Raw genomic sequence first — 18,810 nt, 5'->3', positions numbered from 1 at the left:
TCCTATTCCACTTTTTGTGCTATTCCTATGTCTGTGATTTACACTGTAATTCTTGGAATTAAAAGAACCTCCACTTGCCATGGTGTGTTGTTTTAAATAAATGTATTAATCATGGAGACAAATTTCTGCATCAGAAAATGAGTTTTACAAAATGACCTCTTTATTCTCTTGGATTTTTGCTCATTAATCCTTTTTATATTTTTTTATAATTCTACAAGATCATTTCAAAGCCTTGTTGCAGCACAGGAATGAATCTCCCCAAAATATAAACTAGAAAATACAAGTTGTTGATTGAGTAAGACATGGTAACACTGCTTATAGTGTGTTTTTTTTTTTTTTTAATGTTTCTTTAGGCCGTCTGAAGAAGGAACATTAAATGGTAAGTCTCTGGTAGACTTAATGTGAGAAACTGAATCATATTGGATCTATTACAGCAAATATGACAATATCATAGGTACATTTTAGATTGCAAATTTAAAAAGCCAAGGTACTAGAAAGTTTTTCCTTGAAGTAACTTTTTCTGAAATAGTATAGGTATTTAGAAAACAGTCTCTTCACTGTCACCCTTGCTTTCATCCTTTCTTCTCAGCCTGTTCCTTCTCTAAAAATCCTGTTTTGCTAGGTGATACTCTTAGCTAGCTATGTGAACAGATAATTTTGATCACCTTGACATTGTAACATGAAGTCCGCTGTATACCAAATACTTGATAAGTATTTCCAAATCTTATACTGCACTGTACATTCCATCACTCCTTTCGTTCAGACTATTGTTTTTTTTTTTAAACTTTTTGTTGAAGCATTATTATATGTATGCAGAATAGTGTGGGTAGACTCTCATTGAAAACTTAAATGTGCATACGCTTGTAATCAACACCAAAAACAAAATAAACAATGTTGCCAGTGCCTTGATCTTGTTATAACCTCTGCCTCTAAATAACACAGTAAGTTTTTGTGGGAGGTGTGTCTGTGCTGTAAAAATAAAATAAATATGTGCTATCCTGTGCCTCTAACGTTTTTATGATTTTTATGAATATTGTTATGTGAAATAATAGCATGTGCGTTTTCACTAGTGGGTACTGTCATTCTTACTGTTGAAGCTTTTTTTTCCTACTCTGTCCTGTTACTCTTCAATAAACTGTGCCTACTTTGTGCATGGTATATTAGGTTCTTTCCAATTTGACTCCCTGCTTTCGTAGCTTCACTTGTACAGCTGTGCTTATTAACTTTCAATTTTGGCAGCATATTCAGTTCACATACAGAGAATCATATCTTCCATGGTGACACATATCTACAGAATTAGACTGCTTTGAAATGAGAGAAATATGGCTGAATACATGTTCAAATAAGTTTCATAGGTCATTCTAATGTGTATAATTAGTTTATTCGTAGTAAACTGCATACAGTTTCTAAAGATAGCATGCAAGATCACTCTCGCAAATTACATAGTTACTTCTTTGTTCCTCTGAGATAGGTTTTGTAGCTGGTTTTTTTGTTTGCTTGTTTGTGAGATTTGTTTTACTTAAATACTAATGGGGGCCCGGCGGCGTGGCCTAGAGGCTGAAGTCCTCGCCTTGAATGCACCGGGATCCCATATGAACGCCGGTTCTAATCCCAGCAGCTCCACTTCCCATCCAGCTCCCTGCTTGTGACCTGGGAAAGCAGTCGAGGACGACCCAAAGGCCTTGGGACTCTGCATCCATGTGGGAGACCTAGAGGAGGCTCCTGGCTCCTGGCTCTGGATCAACACAGTGCCAGCCGTTGTGCTCACCTGAGGAGTGAATCGTAGGACGGAAGATCTTCCTCTCTGTCTCTCTTCTCTGTATATCTGACTTTGTAATAAAAATAAATAAATATTTTAAGAAAAATACAAATGAAAGGGGAAAAGGATATTCTGCTGGTTCATCCCCTAGTGGCTGCAGTGATGAGGTGCTGTGCCAGGATGAATTCAGAAGCCTGAACACTAAGCAAGTCTCCCACTTGGATGGCAGAGGTCCAAGTGCTTGGGCTATCTTCCACTGCTTTCCCAGGAGCATTGGCAGGGAACCAGATCAGAAGTAGAGCAGCTAGTGCCCATATAGGATGATGGCAGCACAGGCAGTGGCGTAACCCACTGCCATTCCCCTTACATTTCTTCTTTCTTTTTTTTTTAGATTTAATTTAACAGAGAAGAGGAGACAGAGAGGTTTTTCATCCACTAGTTGACTCCCCAAGTGCCCACAATGGCCAGAGCTAAACCAAAAGTTTGTGCACGTCTCCCACGAGGGTGCAGGGGTCAAAGGACTTGGACTATCTTTGCTCTTTTCCTGGGCCATAAGCAAAGAGTTGAATCACAAGTGGAAGAGCCAGGACTCAAACCATCAACCATGTGGGACACCAGCACTGCAGGCCAAGGATTAGCCTATTACTATGACATCACACCAGGCCCTTGATTTCTTTTTAAAATTTTTATTTGAGGGGTTAGTGTTGTGGCTTATCAAGCTAATCATCTGCTGCAGTGCCGGTGTCCCATATGAAGCGCCAGTCGGAGTCATGGCTCACCCACTTGAGGCCCAGTTCCGTAACCTACAGCCTAGAAAAGCAATGGGTGCTGGCTCAGGTCCTTGGACCCCTGCATCCACATGGAAGACCAGGCTCCTGACTTCAGATTGACTCAGCTCTAGCCTTGGCAGCCATTTGGTGAGTGAGTCACCAAAGGAAGAGGTGCATGTTTCTTTCTGTAAAATCTGCCTCTCAAGACAAAAATAAATTTCAAATTTTGTTTGAGGGACAGTCAGGCAGTTCACACCTGCTGGTTCACTTCCCACATGCCCATAATGGCCATAGCTGGGCCTGGACCCCTAACAGTGAGCTGGGAATGCAGTGCTGGCCTCACCTGTTGGTGGCAGGGACCCAGCTACTTGAGTCTGCTCCTTCCCATGATGTGTATTCACTCAGGAAACAGGAATCAAGAACGGGGACTGGGAACACTCCAGAATAGAGAGCATGGTTGTTTTAACTGCTGGACTGTAATAACTGACCCCCTTTGAGATTGTTCATGACCTTTTTTTCAATCAAGAGGTGTTATCCCACCTTTATGATCCTCATGATTTGCATACATGTATTCTGTGTATATTGTTTATACATTATGCTAAAACTGCTGGCTAACTTCTATGAGACAATAGGTTTGTTTTAATCTGTGTTGTAGAAACTTAGTACATAACACATTTATTCTCTGTCTTTCACTAATTGCTATGCTCCTTAAAAATTTTAGAGATGAGGGAAGGGTTTTAGGGTTTGTTTAATATTGAGGAAGTTGGGGCTGGGACAGTGGCATTGCAAGCTAATCCTCTACCTGCAAGGATTAAATGCAGCACTGTTCACAACAGCCAAAATATGGAATGAATCTGTGTGACCATTGACAGATGAATGAATCAGTGTGTCCATCAACAGGTGAATACACACAAACACAGGCACATGAACACACAGAGGATGTATATGAAAAAGAATAACTTGGGGTAGTACTGGAATATAGAAGGCTAAACCTCTCCCTGCAGCACCACCATCCCATATATGGGTGTTGGCTCTAGTATCAGTTCCTGCACTTGGATCCAGCTCCCTGCTTATGGCCAAGGAAGGCAGCAGAGGGTGGCTCAGATCCTTGTGCCCCTACACCCACATAGGAGACTCAGAAGAAGCTCCTGACTGTTGGCTTCAGATCAACTCCGGCCATTGTGGGCCTTCTGGGAGTCAACCAGCAGATGGAAGATCTCTCTTTCCTTCTCCTTCTCTATACAACTGTCTTTCCAATAAAAACAAATAACTTATTTAAACAAAAAATTGGAGAAGTTGGTCTTCTCACAGTTAGCCTTCACGAATGGTTAAATGCCTGCTGTACCCAGGCCCCAGAAGTCAGAGTCATTTTGTCCTTCTTGATTGAGGAAAGTGCTCTTTATGACAATTGAGGAGAATGAGAAACATAAATGTGCCTCTTCCTGCCACATGAATATACAACTAATCTGGCAGAGAGAATTAGGATAATATTATAGTGTATTCTGGACATACTTATTATCTGTGTTTCTTTGTAAGGTGAATAATTGACTATATGAGAGTGAGCATGAATTATTGCTGCACTAGTACTTTTAAAGTTGTCTTAATTTGTTTATTTGCTCTTTTAGGTCTCGCCTCTCCTTTTAAGCCAGTTATAGATACCAATTACTATTACTCAGGTGAGTATTATTAAAAATAAAAGTTAGTAATATTTTGGATGTTTAGAGGTTTAATTATTTCTTTGATTTTTATGCAGCTGTGGAAAGAAACAACTTGATGAGGTTATCCCAGAGCATTCCATTCACACCTGTGCCTCCAAGAGGTAAATCCAAAAGGGAATAAAAGGGGAACTTTACATTATGCTGATTTTTAGTTGACACTAAACATGGATGCGTGAAAGAATAAAAGATGACATGAAGATACATAGGTTTCATATAAATTCTTAAATAGTATGACTACTTAAGTGGTGGTACAGACTTCGAGGATGAATGCACCAAAACTGTAGTTGCAGCATAACCACACGCTGGTGCTTTCTAATTTACAAGAGTTCTACTTTACTCTTTGATCATTGCAACAGATGAATTGACAGTGCAGCATTTGGAGACAGATTAGTTCTAACCTATGTAAAAGTTCTACTGGGTTTCTGAAAGTTTATTCTTAAGAAATTTCACAATTTCAAAAATGTTATGGCACAAAAAAATTAGATATTATGGAAATTTGTTGTTGATTTCCTATGATTTGCCATTTTAAGGATTTTTTTCTATAACTACAAGTTGATCCAGTATGTTTTCTTTTCCTTAATGATGTACTCAGACTATTTTTGTTTTACTTTATCTTCTTTAAAGAGTCATTTTTAAATTTTAAACAATATTTGTTCATATTGCAGGTGAGCCTGTCACAGTGTATCGTTTGGAAGAGAGTTCTCCTAGCATACTGAATAACAGTATGTCTTCTTGGTCACAGCTAGGCCTCTGTGCCAAGATAGAGTTTTTAAGTAAAGAGGAAATGGGAGGAGGTTTACGAAGAGCTGTAAAAGTGCAGTGTACCTGGTCAGAACATGATATCCTCAAATCAGGACACCTGTATATTATCAAGTCTTTTCTTCCCGAGGTGATTAACACATGGTCAAGTATTTATAAAGAAGATACAGTTCTTCACCTCTGCCTCAGAGTAAGTGATGGTGAATGTAGAATACTGAAGCATAATTTGAACTTCATTTTGTCAGTTCTGAAGTGTGAAGAAACCAACAGAAGTCTTAGCTTAAATATTGAACAGAAAATTTTTCCCTCTTGTAGGAAATTCAACAACAGAGAGCAGCACAAAAGCTCACGTTTGCCTTCAATCAGATGAAACCTAAATCTATACCATATTCTCCAAGGTAAATCTTCACATGTTCCTGAATTTTTCAGTATTATTTAATGGTAGTATTTTTTTAACCTCCATTTTTGACCAATATGAATGATGTTGAATATAATGGTCACTTACATGTTTTGCAGATCAATTACAGTTTTATTAACGATACATTCGTTACATCTATATTTCATTTTTCACAAGGTTCCTGGAAGTTTTCCTGCTGTATTGCCATTCAGCAGGACAGTGGTTTGCTGTGGAAGAGTGTATGACCGGAGAATTTAGAAAATACAACAATAATAATGGGGATGAAATTATACCGACTAATACACTGGAAGAGATCATGCTAGCCTTCAGCCACTGGACTTATGAATATACCAGAGGCGAATTACTGGTACTTGACTTACAAGGTAAAAAAAAAAAATCGTTAAGATTTATTTATTTATTATTGGAAAGGCAAATTTACAGACAGAAGGAAAGAGAGGGAGGTCCCCAGATAGTGACAACAGCCAGAGCTAAGCCGATCTGAACCCAGGAGACAGAGTCTCCTTGAGGTCTCCCACACAGGTGCAGTATCCCACGTCTTTTGGCCGTCCTCTACTGCTTTCTCTGACTGTAAGCAGGGATCTGGTTGGGAAGTAGAACAGCTGGGACACTAACTAGCACCCATAAAGGATGTTAGCACTTACAGGGGGAGAATTAACTGGTTGATCCATTGCACCAGCCATTACAAGGTGAATTTTTGTAAAAATACTAACATGCAATTTCACAGTAGGTTCTTACCTATTCATATGTTACATATGATATACAGAAATGTGCCAACTTAAAATCTTATGCCAAAAGAAAGTATAAGCCATAGCTTGCTGCCACCACTATCTTGAATGAAGGAAGCTAGCCATCTCAATTGTTTTGATAGCAAAAACATGAAATTTCATGTTCTATTAGTGAATTAAATAGCCATTTCACTTTGATTTAAGAATTTGGTTGGGGCTTGGAAGGGGTAGTTTATCTCTGCTGTCATTTTGGAAGGCTTGTCTCATTGGAGTCGTTGAACAGGTTGATAGGAAAAATGTCAGCCCTTCGCTCGCAGCTCGGCTTCTCAGCTCTCCAAATGGTATTTCTCATAACTAACTGGTTTAGGCTTTCCCATGTTGTACATGGTAGCGGGCTTCCTCTAGAGCAAAAGCAGAACCTCCTCAGGGCTGGCTCAAAACCGACCACACATCCCTTCTGCCACTTTTTACTGGTCCAGGTGTTTTAAGGGGCAGCCCAGAAGCAAGAGGAAGGAAAGTAGATGATTGCATTTCAGGTGAAACATCATGCATAGAGAAAAAAAATTACTCATAACTGTCTTTGTTAGATGTTAGATAAACTCTGTCCTATATGAAAAATAATAAAAGAGGACAGCTTTACTTGGAATAATGTCTGTTTCTTTTCAAAGTGGAATCAAAGGAAAGTTTGTGCTAGCTCTGCTTCGTTAGTAAGTTATGATTTCCACAATTTTTTTCTCTGTTAAGAGCATCCTTAATTTCAAAGGTAAATTCACATTCAATTTTAAACCATGTAAGAAAATTGTTTAGAATGCTTATCTCTCAATCTTTTTACTGTAAAGATAGAAATTAAATGATTTGGAAAAAAACTAAATGCTTTTTTGAGCAAATAATTGGGTTGATTCAGTTCAAGAATGAAAATTTGTATATGTGTAATACCCTTTTATTAGTTAATCACTGTATATTAATGGTTAAGGATATGTATTCAAGTATAGTGAGAACTCTATAAACTTTTATTTAAATCAATTCAAATTTAATAATTAAAATACATCATTTAATACAATTTCATTTCCTTCAGACATTTATAAGTAGGGAAGAAAACAAATTTTGTCAGACCTGATTTAGTTAGTGTAATGATTGATTTTGGTGAGCAAGATAACTATGGTTTGTTTTTTTTTTCTCTGCATGATTAATATGTTTAAGCCATTTTGCATGAAACCACAGCAAATTAGTATGGAGAGGTCCTTGAGTATAAAGAATGAGCATCCCCATCTTTCCTGTTCTACTGCTGTAAGATGTAGAGGAACCTTATACCTTCTTGCAGAAAAAGCTAATGGAAGCTTTTTTACCTCCTTAGTTGGCTTTTTGTATCAGGCTGCCTCCGTCCTTTCCTCCTTCACCCTCTCCCAATAAACAGACAGAAGCAGAAACAAAAATAAATCTGGAATAATGAGCAAGTTTTTTTCAGTGGTTTTTTTTTTTTTTTTTCCTATGGGACAATACGTCAAGGATGTCTTTTAGATCCCTACCTCTGTTCCTTCCTTTGTCAGATAGAAAACACCACCCTTCTGCTGACTCCCCAGGTGGCCAGAGCCAGGTCAGACTGACGCTAGGCACGAGACTCAGCCCAGGTCTCCCACACAGGTAGCAGGGAACCAACTCCTTGAGCCATCATCACTGCCTCCCAGGATCTGCATTAGCAGGAAGCTGGAGTCAGGAACCAGATCCGGAGATCAGACTTGGGCACTCCACTGTGGGATGTAGGTATCTTAACTGCTAGACCCAGTACCCACCCCAAGTTCTTTTTTAAAATAACTTCATGATAGTCTTTTGTATAAGGCATAGCATGATTTCTGTCCTGTGTTGATAGATGTTCAGTCTGTGTTTGGCTTTTTGATACTACAAACAGTGCTGCAATATACATATGCATGTAGTATTACTTCTGTTTCCACAAAGTATTATGGCATATTAAAAAGAAATGAATGCCATTGCTTTTTTTCCCCCTAACTTATTTATTGATTTGGAATATGATGGAGAGACAGATCTTCCATCCACTGGTCATTCCCTTAATGCCCACAATATCCAGGGATGGACCAGGCCAAAGCATGGAACTCTGTCCTGGTCTTCCTTGTGGGTAGCAGGAACCCAAGTACTTGGGCCATCAGTAACCGATTTCCCAGCCTCATTAGCAAAAAATTGAATTAGAAACAGCAGCTGGGACTTGGACTAGAAAGTATACTCATCATGCCTGCTGTGTGACAACATAGGTCACTGTCTTTGTTTTAATGAGCGCTACTTTCACAAGAGCTTCTAGTTAGCTGAGTTCACACTCAGTGTGAGTGCCCATTTCGCGGTTTGTCAAGTATTAAATATAGATTTATTTATTTTTATTGCAAACTAAGAGAGGAGGACTCCCCAAGTGATGGCAATGGCTGGCACTGTGTTGATCCAGAGCCAGGAGCGTTTCTGAGTCTCCCATGCAGGTGCAGGGTCCCAAGGCTTTGGGCTGTCTTCGACTGCTTTCCCAGGCCACAAGCAGGGAGCTGGATGGGAAGTGGAGCTGCTGGGATTAGAACTGGCGCCCATATAGGATCCTGGCGTGTTCAAGGCGAGGACTTTAGCCTCTAGGCTACTGTGCCAGGCCCAAGAATTGAATATTCTTGATCTTTGCCAGTCTGTTGTGTGGAAATCAGCATCTTGTTTTAATTTTGATTTTCCCTGTTGTGAAGTCAAGACATTTTATTAGATTTCATTTTAATAGGCTAAGTATTTATGGTTATTCAAAATATTACTAGGTATTACTTAGGTGAGGATGGATGAAATGAGGGAAGAACAGATGAGCTGGAAAGATTTAGCCACATAGTACTTGTGGGGAGAGCTGGAAGCAAAGAAAGATGCTCCCAGTTGTGTTCTTTGTGTTATCTGCATGTTTTCTGTGAAAATGTGTTTCATGTGGAGATGTGATTTTGATTTTTTTAGTTCTGTGGATTATGCATATGTGGTTTTTGATTTTTAGAAGTTCTGTGGATTATGCTTTCCTGTAGAAGATTGTTGGCAGATTGTTCTTTGCTAACTAAGAAGCAACAAGGGTAGATTGTATAGACTTTTCTTTGTAGCCTTTTCCCTGCCTACCTACCCACCGAGACATTTAACCCTCACATCTCAAGAGCCCTTTTTTTGTTCCTGATAAGCTACAGATTAAATCAAGTTTTGAAATATCAAGAGAAGAAACCTGCCTCCCTTGAATAGTTTAAAATTGCTGTGATGAATGATTTGTTTTTTTTTTAATTATATGAATGTCTGTTTATGTCAATTACATAATGTTTTTTGTCTTTTTTATGTATACATAAAAAGGTGTAGGTGAAAATTTGACTGACCCATCTGTGATAAAAGCAGAAGAAAAGAGGTAACAAGTTTCAGCATTTGCATTATGGCATACTTTCATAGTTTCAAATTTGCATTTATGTTTACATAAACTCCCTTTTTTTTTTTTTTTTTTATAACAATTCCACAGATCCTGTGATATGGTATTTGGCCCAGCAAATCTAGGGGAAGATGCAATAAAAAACTTCAGAGCAAAACATCACTGTAATTCTTGCTGTAGAAAGCTTAAACTTCCAGGTAAAGCTTCTTTCGGTAATGATAACGCATACATTGTTAGGTTGATTCCTACAATGCCTCATGAGGCAAGAGGTACAGAAGCTTCATTTAATGGTTTCTAATTATGCCAGTGTTAGCAGGTTCTTCACAAATGCACATCATTAGTTGTAAATGATAATTTCTTTTCATTACATAATGCTATGTTTTTACTTAATGTGTTAACATGTCTGCAGGATGCCTGGAGTTGTGCTAGATATTGATGATATAATATGAGCAGACATACATAAGACATACTTCCTCCCCTCATGGAGTTGAGTCAGATATTCCCTGTTAACAATATTTAGCAGGGAATTACAGGACCAATAATTTCCAAGAGAAAAGGAAACCACAAAAACACCAAGAGTGCTGTATAATGTATAAGCACGTTGTCAAATTGAAAGCAGAGAATGGTTCCAGGCAACTGGCTTGAAGGATAAATAGGTTGTCTCATTAGCCTGTCCGAGTTGGAAAGAGAATTTCATAAAGCAGGAATAGGAACTGTGGTTTTTTATTCTGTCATAATAGTAAACTTTGTATTTTAAGGGTTATGCGTTGTTATTTAGGTATAAATTGCAGCACAACCATGTTTCTTTTTTCTGCCTTTACTGTGCTACAGAATCCTCTGTGTATTATGTTAAACTACTGTCTGGACTCACGCTTGAGCTACAAATTGTGTTTTAAGTCTTATTCATTTTGGCTAGTAACTTCATACTTAGGAGCTTGGTCTCAGACTGATTGGTACCTGTATTATCCAGGTTGTGTAAATATGTTTGAACATGTATGTATTTACTTATGCGAAAGGTAGACAGAGCAAGCCTGCTTCTGCTAGTTCACTGTCCTCATACCTGGAGCATTTGTTGCATGGCCAGGAGCTCCATTCAGTTTTCCCACATGAGTGGCAGAACCTTGGTATTTGAGCCGTCTCTGTCTCCCTGTGCATCATCAGGAAGTCAGCTCTAACATGAAGGCTGGACTACATCCTAGGCATCCAGTGTAGGTTGTGGATGTTGCAAACAGTGGCTTAGCCTGTTGCATCACAACACTTGCCCTGCATCCAGCTTTTATTTTGGGTTTTTTAGCTTTGGTATTTTTTATTTTCTTGTTGTTTGTTTGGAGGATTAAATTAGTTGGTATTTGTGAAGTGCTTAAAATAGGGCCAGCCAGGTGTTGTTAGATATCTGAATTAGTGTCTTTAATTTTACTGGATTGTTGCTGGTGTACAGAAATATCATTGATATTTGGACATATTAACCTGGTGTTCTAAACCCTACTTAATTCACTTTTTTTGGAAGCATTTTATTTATAGTTTAAGATTTATTTTATTTTTATTGGAAAGTCAGATATACAGAGAGAAGAGACAGAGAGGAAGATCTTCTGTCCGATGATTCACTACCCATGCAGCCACAACATCCAGTACTGCGCCAATCCAAAGCCAGGAGCCGGAAACTTCCTCCAGGTCTCCCATGCAGGTGCAGGGTCCCAAGGTTTTGGACTGTCCTCGACTGCTTTCCCAGGCCACAAGCAGGGAGCTGGACGGGAAGTGGAGCTGCTGGGATTAGAACTGGTGCCCATATGGGATCCTGGCACATTCAAGGCGAGGACTTTGGCCTCAAGGCTAGGCCACCGTGCTGGGCCACTATGTATAACTTCTAAATGTTCATTTCCTGGGGCTGGTGCTAGGCTTCCTTTTGTCTGTAGCACCTGCATTCCACATGGGTGCCAGTTTGAGTCCCAGTAGATCCACCTTCAATTTAGCTCTTTGCTTTAGGCCTGGGGAAGCACTAGAGAAGGGCTCAAGTCCTCTAACCCCTAAACTCATGTGGGAGCCCTGGAAGAGATCTTTTGAAATTTTTTAAAAAATTTCTTGTGATCTTGTTAAGTCTTTATTTGTAAAGATTTACTTGTTTATTTGAAAGTCAGAGTTCTCAAAAATATTTTTTTTTTAATAGAAGGAGGGCCCAGCGGTGTGGCCTAAAATAAATAAATAAATAAAATAAAAATAGAGGGAGATACAGAAAGAAAGAGGTTTTACATCCTCTGGATGACTGCAGTGTCCAGAGCTGTGTCCATATAAAGCCAGAGGCGGCTTCCAGATCTCTTACATGAATGTAGGGGCCCAAGAACTGGGGATATGTTCTATTGCTTTCTCAGGTGCATTAGCAAGGAAGTGGATTGGAAATGGAGCAGCTCAGACCTGAACCAGCACCCACATGTTTTAGAAATAGATTGCTTGAACGTTCATACATACTCTGTATGCCTATTATTTGTTTTTATCAAATCTTTCCTCTCCCTCTTCTGGTATGATCATGTGATTTTTCTTTAGTCAGTTAATATAGTGTAATACATTGATTTCTGAATGTTGAACCAGTCTTGCATTTCTAGTGCAGTTCACACTTCATTGTATTATTTTATATATTATTGGGTTTGGTTTGATAATAGTCCATATGGGATGCTAGCAGTGCAGGTAGAGGATTCACGTACTTTGCCACCACAGCAGCCTCAAAATGTGTTCTATGTATTTTGAATATTGCTAGGTTCTGGATCTTGTTTAAAAATACAGAGAATACTGGTTTTCTTGTTGTTTGCTTTGGAAGGCAGGCAGCTTATTTTAGTTTACTTCACAGATTCTGATCTATCTTCTATTGCTCTGCTTCCAATATTCCTTTGGTTTTAAAGTCTTGACAGCAGTTCTCAGGTCCGCCTCACCCATGCACCAGCCAGGGGCAACCATGGGACCTGGGTGATTGTATAGCAGTATACTTCCAAAGACTGCTATATTGTTTTTCCTTGCATGCACCATTAAGTGTCTACCTTTCACCCACAAATTGAGGGTGTCCTTTTATCCGTTTTCCTCTTCTCATGATGTCCTTCAAACTGTGGATGCCAGGGTCCTCTTTTTATTTGTTTTTTTTTTTAAGATTTGTTTTATTTTTTTTTAAGATTTATTTTTATTATTTTTTAAACTGGAAAGGTGGATATACAGAGAGGAGGAGAGACAGAGAGGAAGATCCTCCGTCCGATGATTCACTCCCCAAATGAGCGCAACGGCCGATGCTATGCCGATCCGAAGCCAGGAGCCTCTTCCGGGTCTCCTACGCGGGTGCAGGGTCCCAAAGCTTTGGGCCGTCCTCGACTGCTTTCCCAGGCCACAGGCAGGGAGCTGGAAGGGAAGCGGGGCTGCCGGGATAGAACCGGCGCCCATATGGGATCCCGGGTGTGCAAGGCGAGGCCCTTAACCATTGCGCCACCATGCTGGAGGGCCCTGTTTTATTTTTTATTTGAAAAGCACAGTTACAGGGAGATCTTGCAAGTGCTGGTTCACTCCCGAAATGCCCACACTGGCCAGAACTGAGCCCATCCAAAGCCAGGAGTCAGGGGCTTCCACAATGAATACAGGGGTTGGAGGACCTGAGCCACTCTGCCGCTTTTACCAGGCCATCAGCAGGGAACTGGATTGGAACTAAAGCAGCTGAGCCACAAGCCAGCGCCGAAGGCAGAGGTGCCTACTACTTGAGAGCAGCAGCCTCTTGTTAGTTATTTTGTACTCCAACTAGAAAGCAAAGATTTTAGCTTCCTTGTACTGTCATATGCTTATTGCAGCTGGATGCACCTTTGGTAGTTGGCTAAACACGACTGACTCTTCTAGACACCTAGTCCCATTTTATCAAATGAGAGTAATTTTCTGGGGATTTTAGTTGTTTCCCCAACAGGAAGCACTTCAGGAGCGACTCTTCATGAGTGGGGTTTATCTTAGGTCAGGATCCGAAGAAGAAAGAAAAAGGGGTGGGCATTTCCCAGAACATTGTACGTCCCGTAAACCCCACCTCCTTCTCCTCAGGTCAGAAGGTTTTAGTTCTTTCTGCCTGCATTAACTCTTACAACTCTGAGCTTGAGCTGTCCTGAAATCTATTCCTAGACATGAGAAAAAACTAGGAAGCTCACCGTGTATATGCCATTCTCAGTCAGCCGGCTGTTTGAGGAATCGCAGTCATTTCATGTGTTTTGTTTTGTTTTGTTTTGTTGACATCATTTACTTAGAACCAGTGGGAGAAATAGAGTGGCATGTATTTGCTTCATTTTAGCCATATCTATAATGTATATTGGTGAAATTAACATCACAGATACAATTTTATTTTGTTTTCAAGACAATACAATGTTTAAAGAGTATTTAACATTTTTAAAATTGTTATGATCAGAGTTTCATAAATAGAAGAGACCACAATAGCAACAGTATAGAGCCTCATTTATGCTTAATAATTTTAGTTGAGGTTAGTTGCTCATGGTTACCCTCATTTGTTAACCCCCTGAGATCAAGACTTGAGATATAATTGCATGTCTGTCTATTGTTGTTCGTATGATAAGTTGTGCGGTAGTTGTGTTCCTGTGCGAAATAGCCTCCCCTGTCCTCTGAAGACAGGGACTCAGCCTTGGGCAGCACAGTCAAAGCAAGACTATTATCTGTGTTGCAGGGTAGGATGTCTTAGGAGTGGGCACAGGGGGCAGTGAACAAGCAGTTTATATCCCAGCATTCAAGTCCCTGCCTTGGTTCCTCACTGAGGAGTAGTATGGGCTGTATAACCTTCTATCATCCAGGTTACAGTTGCCTATTTCCTCCTGTTAGTTGGCTACCCCAGAACATCCTGTTTTCCTAGTGAATTTTTCTGTGTCTGCAAGTCAGCTAACAGTGATTTTCCATTCTGTGTTGAAGATGGATCGTAAGACATTTTCTTAGAGTTCCTTAGGACAAGCCTGCCAGCCATGAATTAGCATTTTATCAAAAATTATTTATACAGTTATTAATATGTTCTGGGTGTCAGTTATTTAGGGAGTTAAAAGTATAAAATTATATGCATGACTGTGGTTGGTTTAAATTACAAATTGGAAATTACTACATTTACTAATTCTACTCTCATATTTGGCTGAATGATTTCATACTGTCCAAAAGCCATACATTATACAATTAACCATACCAAATTATTTAGAAAACTTATTTCCTGAGCTTCTTCTGGGGTGTCCTGAAGTTATCTTGGTAATAGCATATCCATCCCAGTACTCTTGATTTCCACTACCTGTAATGATTAGTTTGGTTTCGTTCATGGTTACTCAGTTGCTCAATCCCAAAGCCTTTCCATTTTCTCTTCCCACGCCTTTGCTAACCCTTCCTCAGACTCTCTGCTTTCTACTTCATCTGTTTCTTTCCTGCATTGTCACTGCCATGTTTCTGGGACTGCTGCCATTTCCTGGCTAACGGTAGGTTCTGCAGCACAATCAGAATAGTCCTTTAAAACAAATTGAATTCTGTCTCTACCTTAACTCTGCTCAGAACCATCCAGTTAGGCCGGCAAATTGCTTTTCATTTCTTTGCTTAGTGATTGAAAATGGCTCAGATGAAAAAAGGTTGTCTAAAGCCATAGTTGTTTTTTTCATGTCTGATATGAAGCTACTACAGGATTGATCTGCAGAGCATGCAGATCATTCATTTCCCAGCTTTGGTTTTGTGAGGGTGGGTCTGGGAAGTTGTGTCATAAGCCAAATATAGACAACTTAAAAAATTTGGGGTCAGGGCCCTGCGCAGCGGCCTAGCGGCCAAAGTCCTCACCTTGAATGTGCTGGGATCCCATATAGGCACCGGTTCTAATCCCAGCAGCTCCAGTTCCCATCCAGCTCCCTGCTTGTGGCCTGGGAAAGCAGTCGAGGATGGCCCAAAGCCTTGGGACCTTGCACCTGTGTGGGAGACCTGGAGGAAGTTCCTGGCTCCTAGCTTCAGATCGGCACAGCGCCGGCCGTTGCGTTCATTTGGGGAGTGAATTATCGAATGGGGAATCTTGCTCTCTGTCTCTCCTCCTCTCTGTATATCTGACTTTGTAATGAAAATAAAATAAATCTTAAATTTAAAAAAATGGGGGTCAGCACCATGGCGTAGTAGGCTAAGCCTCTATCTGTGGCGCTGGTGTCCAGTATGGTGCCGGTTTGTGTCCTGCTTTTGCTCCAGCTTATTGCCTGTAAAAGCAGTAAAGGATGGTTTAAATCCATGGGCCCGTGTGCTCACGTGGGAGACCTGGAAGCTACTGGCTTCAGATGGCCCAGCTCCCTGTGTTGCAATCATTTGGAGAGTGAACCAGCAGATGGAACTTCTCTCAGTCTCCTTCTTGACTTTGAGGTAGAAATAAATAGATCCTTTAAAAAAAGAAGAAGAAGAAAAGAAGAAAAACTATCCAGTTGATTTTTATTGTTATCTGAACTCATATCATCAGAGCTTGCCACCTCCTAAATCAGCTCAGCAAACTTTATATAAAACAAGGTAGTAAATAGTTTAGGCTTGTAGGATGTTAGTCTCAAATACACAGTCAACAATCATAATGCAAAACTACCCATAGATGAAGCAAATGAACCTCACTCTATTCCAGTAAAACCATTTACAAGAACAGCCAGCATGCCTGATTGGACCAAAAGCTGTAGTTTGACCATAACCATTGCTTGACCTAGTTTCCTGCTGGTCTTCCTTTCATTCATGGCAAATAAACCACGTGAACATAGCAAGCCCATTTCCTTCTCACAGTCTTTGTATTTCCACCTTTCCTCTGCCCAGAACAGTCCTCTAAGAACTTTGATAATTCAGTTCTCAAGATTTACTCTCTTTCTCTGGCTTTTCTGCCCGGCCCTATCTGAAATGTCCATGCACCCTCATCACCTTTCATCAACTTAATTTCTTCAAATGCATGTTCCTAACTTAATGCTCTCATTTTTCTGTTCCCTTTTCTTCATATATAAACCCAATGAAAACAGGAGCTTGTCTGCCTTCCTTTTTCATGGCAACATTCCCACATGTACATGTAAGCCAGATTAATGAATCATGGTCAGTGCATCATAATTATTGAATTAATTATTGGTTGTTATAATATTGCAATAACCTGTTGGAAAATAGATCTCTGACACATTTTTTAAAAAGCTGTTTGAAAAATGTTCTGCTTTTCTAAACAATACAAATAATGCTTCTTTCTTTCTTTTTGTCCTGGGTGGTGAATATAGATCTGAAGAGGAATGACTATACACCTGATAAAATTATATTTCCTCAGGATGAGCCATCAGATTTGACTCTTCAACCTGAAAATTCCACCAAAGAAGCAGAATCAACGAATTCTGTTCGTCTAATGTTATAATATTACAGAATCATTGACTTTATTGACACCTTAAAATGTTACTGTCACTTTTCCTTCAAGAGGAAGTTACCTAGTAATCTATAGAGGTGTGTGCAAATTGGATTTGCTGACTCCAGCACAGTTACAAGGTCAGCATCTTTTTTGGCCTGATAAAACTAGTCAATCAGACACTCCCTATAGGGCAGTCCTGGCAACTGAGAATTTTAAAAGTAATGAAAAAATTAGTATTTATGACTTTCTAAAGGGCTTTTTGTAGCAGAGGATCTCATTTGACTTTGTTCTGACGAGGGTGATCATGCCCTCTTCCATGGTGCAATACCATTAACCAAAGTTAGGTGTCCATGCACATTTTATTGGCAGCTGGAGAAATGAAGTAGGCCTTTTGGTTAAGTGGCATTCCAAAGTCTTCCTCAACGTGTTAAGTGTGTTCCATGATGATGTCACTTGGTTCCCAACTCTTTGCTTGTTGGCCACAATAGAAAGAAGATGGCCTGATACAGTTCTGAATTCCCAGGAATATGAGAAGGCGGAGCTGGTGACCATTTTCTGAGAGACTTTATTTGTGAATCAGGGTTAGGCTCCATATTTAAAGATAGAGCCAGTCTTTGTTAAGTAGAGCCCAAATTGTGCAAAAAGTATTGTTTTGGTTTTTTTACATTGTTTCATCAAGTCATTGCTAAGTAGAAGAAAGCCATGGTAAACTGGTATATAACCTAAACCTATAAAAGGAAACCTCAGCTCACTGTTGAAGGGAAATTACCTTGTGAGGAAAGTTCAAGTACTTTTTTCTTGTTAATGTCTATAGTGACAACCTGGAAGTTACACACTTCTCCAAAGATTTTTATTAACCAGTCAAATCAGATTGTAAATATGAACTTTCTTATATTTAAAATTGTGTTGGAACATCTGAACATGAATGTTTTTGTGGTACTTATTTAAGAAATTAATTGAGTTGGATTATTATGTAATGTCGGGAGATTGCAATGCAACTTTATGCCAATAAAATGGAACTTAACTGCCCCAGATACTGTTGAATATTCAACAAGGAGAAAAGCTTTTCATCTGACTAAAGTTTTATGCTTTGATTTTTTTTTTTTTCCTTTTCGTTTGTTTCCTAGGTACTAATTTTAATTTTCATTTGGAAGAAAGCAGTAAAAAGCTTATATGTATCCAGTAGTGTATCTCATAGATACAGTCAAGGCAAAAAGAGATAATAAGCTGTTTAAATAGTGTTTAATATTGATGGGAGAAAGAAAAAGTGTATTACTTAAAGATATTATACTATATACATTTTGTATATCATTAAATCTTTAAAAGAAATTAAATAAATTTATTCTTGTTTACAAATGTTTAATGAGTTGAATCATTCTGAAAAGCTGTTCAGTATTTTCACAGCCTCAGTGGTTTTGCTTTGCCTCTTGCTCCTCTGTCCTGTACAGTGAAATACTTCTCATTATATCAGAAAAGGGAGATACAGGTTTTGTATGAATGTTTAAACTTTTATAAGACTCTTAATAAAGATACAGCATGGTTAGCATTTGAACCCACACAAATTGGTTTTCATCTTTGCTCTTACAACACTCTGTGCGTTAAGAGTATGACACCAGGCATAAGGATCACTGCTGGTTTCTGCATCATTCCCTCTTCATTTTTCTGAACAAAGCTACCTCTTCCTTGGTTAATTTTGAAAGTGACAGATTACATATTTCTTATCCCTAAAAAGTGTTCTTTCCTGAGATTACTTAAGTTCATTTTTATTTACTCCAGTGTCTGAAAATATAATTTGCTTATTTAATCTCTTAATATTTGTCTTCTCAGTCTCATCACACTCTTGTCCTTTACCAAACTAATTTTTTTTTTAAGAT

The 18,810-nt window shown here is 39.2% G+C and overlaps 1 protein-coding gene across 2 annotated transcripts in view; it reads left to right on the top strand.

Moving 5' to 3' along the window:
- Nucleotides 1-18,287, top strand: part of TRPM7 (transient receptor potential cation channel subfamily M member 7) — a 98,914-nt gene extending 80,627 nt beyond the window's left edge. Inside the window, exons 32-40 of one of the 2 annotated variants that reach the window (XR_005882578.1) lie at nucleotides 354-379; nucleotides 4,155-4,205; nucleotides 4,283-4,348; nucleotides 4,913-5,196; nucleotides 5,322-5,404; nucleotides 5,581-5,786; nucleotides 7,791-7,906; nucleotides 9,501-9,552; nucleotides 9,661-9,697. Coding sequence is in view for 1 of the 2 variants with exons in the window: in XM_040968814.1 (XP_040824748.1) it covers nucleotides 354-379; nucleotides 4,155-4,205; nucleotides 4,283-4,348; nucleotides 4,913-5,196; nucleotides 5,322-5,404; nucleotides 5,581-5,786; nucleotides 9,501-9,552; nucleotides 9,661-9,767; nucleotides 16,815-16,945 (1,006 nt within the window). In the remaining variant the exon portion in view is untranslated. Of the gene's footprint in view, nucleotides 1-353; nucleotides 380-4,154; nucleotides 4,206-4,282; nucleotides 4,349-4,912; nucleotides 5,197-5,321; nucleotides 5,405-5,580; nucleotides 5,787-7,790; nucleotides 7,907-9,500; nucleotides 9,553-9,660; nucleotides 9,768-16,814 lie in introns of those variants that run through there. The other variant, XM_040968814.1, reaches the window with a different exon arrangement.
- The last annotated feature ends 523 nt before the right edge of the window (nucleotides 18,288-18,810 follow it).

The sequence above is a fragment of the Ochotona curzoniae genome, unplaced genomic scaffold (genome assembly GCF_017591425.1).
Source record: "Ochotona curzoniae isolate NIBS_2020 unplaced genomic scaffold, NIBS_Ocur_1.0 scaffold_4701, whole genome shotgun sequence".
Classification (NCBI taxonomy): Eukaryota; Metazoa; Chordata; class Mammalia; order Lagomorpha; family Ochotonidae; genus Ochotona; species Ochotona curzoniae.
Note: the sequence above shows the minus strand (reverse complement) of the source record. Positions and strands in the feature narration are given on the sequence as shown.